Genomic DNA, 1,624 nt, shown 5'->3' with positions numbered 1-1,624 from the left:
AAATCTGCTTGTTATTGCATACTCTGCTAGAGGGATGATCGTAATTTGTGATCTCTCTTATATAACGACCTATCAAGTCTTAGTAATGAAAGTTGTCCTTGAATTAATGTTGAGAACTAGGTACTTAGACAGTAGTTTTATCTTGTATTATTGTTATTAATTAATTTGTATAACATTTTGATGAAAGCACAGGTTAATTAACTTTTGCACAAAATATTAGGTCTACAAATAATAATAAAATATCCTGCATCAAGACTGCCCAAATTGAGATTAGGAAATGTGAAAAAAAAAAAAATTTCCTTTGTAAATTCTAATTAATGAAGAGGGAAATATCTGATTTTTGGTTTTTTTTTTTTCTTGGTTTAGCTGTTTCTTGGTCTTATATTGGGTTTGGTGTTCTTCTCTTGGTTTGGTTGTAACCTTCTTTTGCAGGTTTCCTGGTATATTCACTTACAAATTAATTTAACCCTTGAAAGGACTGGAGTTTAGCTAGGCTGCAGGTATGTGGCTTAACGTAGTTTATATGAGAAGGGGATGGCCCAGGGAACCCTCCAAAATATGCTTCAATGCAAATATTTTGCAGAAATATTCCAAAATGGCGGCTGAGAATTTGTTTAATTCATCAAAGGATTTATGCAAGCTGAATCTAATAAAGGAAAAATGGGAATGAAAAAAAAAAGAATAACCTAGCATTTGAAGACATTATAATCTGAAAACTGCAGGCTGCATAAAGTAAAATAAACTTAAACTCCATTGTTGAATTGAAAGCATATTTACAATGCAGAAGGATGAACTCAAACTCAAAATAATGAAGTACACATTTATTCCATTTTCTTTCATTGGGAAGACTGAAGGCTACTGCGTACTACTAGACAAATCTAATTAATTAACCCACAAGACCTACAATGCTCAATCCTCAATCCTAAAGAATCATTATATAATTTGAAAACAACAATGAAACCCACTCCGCAAGCTCATTTCTAGCTAGCTAGGTTTTTGTCACCTAACGCCAACTTAAATGGCCAATTAGAATTAAAGCGGACAAGAAAGTTGCCCTAGTTTTTAATGGAATGTCCAACACCAGGGCTGTCGCCTGTGGCAGTGGGCCTGAATTCATAAGCTGGGGGTGGGGGTGGCTGTCGAGGCATGCCAGCAACCGCATCTGCTGGGACCGGAGGTGCAGGTGGAGACCAGAAAGTAGTAGGCAGTTCTACATCTGAGTCATTATCACCATTCACGTTATGCTTATCAACAAAATGTTTTTTAAACGTATTAGAGGTTTGAAGCTTTGAGAATATGTGTTTTCTCTCAAGCTTCAGGTGCCTTCTTCCATCTATGGACTGAAGTTCTTGGGAGAAAATCAGCATAAAGAAAACACAGGCACAGAATAAGTTTGTTTGGGCCATATAGCTAGCAAGAGATGAGGGGAGTTTTGAGGAAAGAGAGATGACCAGCCACTTGCTCAGTTTTGCGCACTATAGTACTAGAGTAAACTAAGCAAGCAATTTGGATGCAAACACTACTTCCTGGCCTCCGGTATTAATAGAGAGCGAGATGGCCATGCACGAATCTTATACTTTATCATGTGATGTATTATGGGAGATTACTGCATGCTTTTAGAGCA

The 1,624-nt window shown here is 36.8% G+C and overlaps 1 protein-coding gene across 1 annotated transcript; it reads right to left on the bottom strand.

Moving 5' to 3' along the window:
• Positions 1-1,055: 1,055 nt before the first annotated feature.
• Positions 1,056-1,406, bottom strand: LOC131169425 (precursor of CEP5-like). Its single transcript, XM_058128651.1, has one exon. The coding sequence runs from the start codon at positions 1,404-1,406 to the stop codon at positions 1,056-1,058; it is 351 nt and encodes a 116-aa protein (XP_057984634.1).
• Positions 1,407-1,624: the final 218 nt, after the last annotated feature.

Source organism: Hevea brasiliensis, chromosome 10 (assembly GCF_030052815.1).
Source record: "Hevea brasiliensis isolate MT/VB/25A 57/8 chromosome 10, ASM3005281v1, whole genome shotgun sequence".
In the NCBI taxonomy this organism is placed as follows: Eukaryota; Viridiplantae; Streptophyta; class Magnoliopsida; order Malpighiales; family Euphorbiaceae; genus Hevea; species Hevea brasiliensis.
This window is presented reverse-complemented; position numbering and strand designations above follow the sequence as displayed.

Excerpts from the sequence above, each read along its gene's own strand:
- LOC131169425 (XM_058128651.1), bottom strand. The coding sequence starts at position 1,406 with ATGGCCCAAACAAACTTATTCTGTGCCTGTGTTTTCTTTATGCTGATT.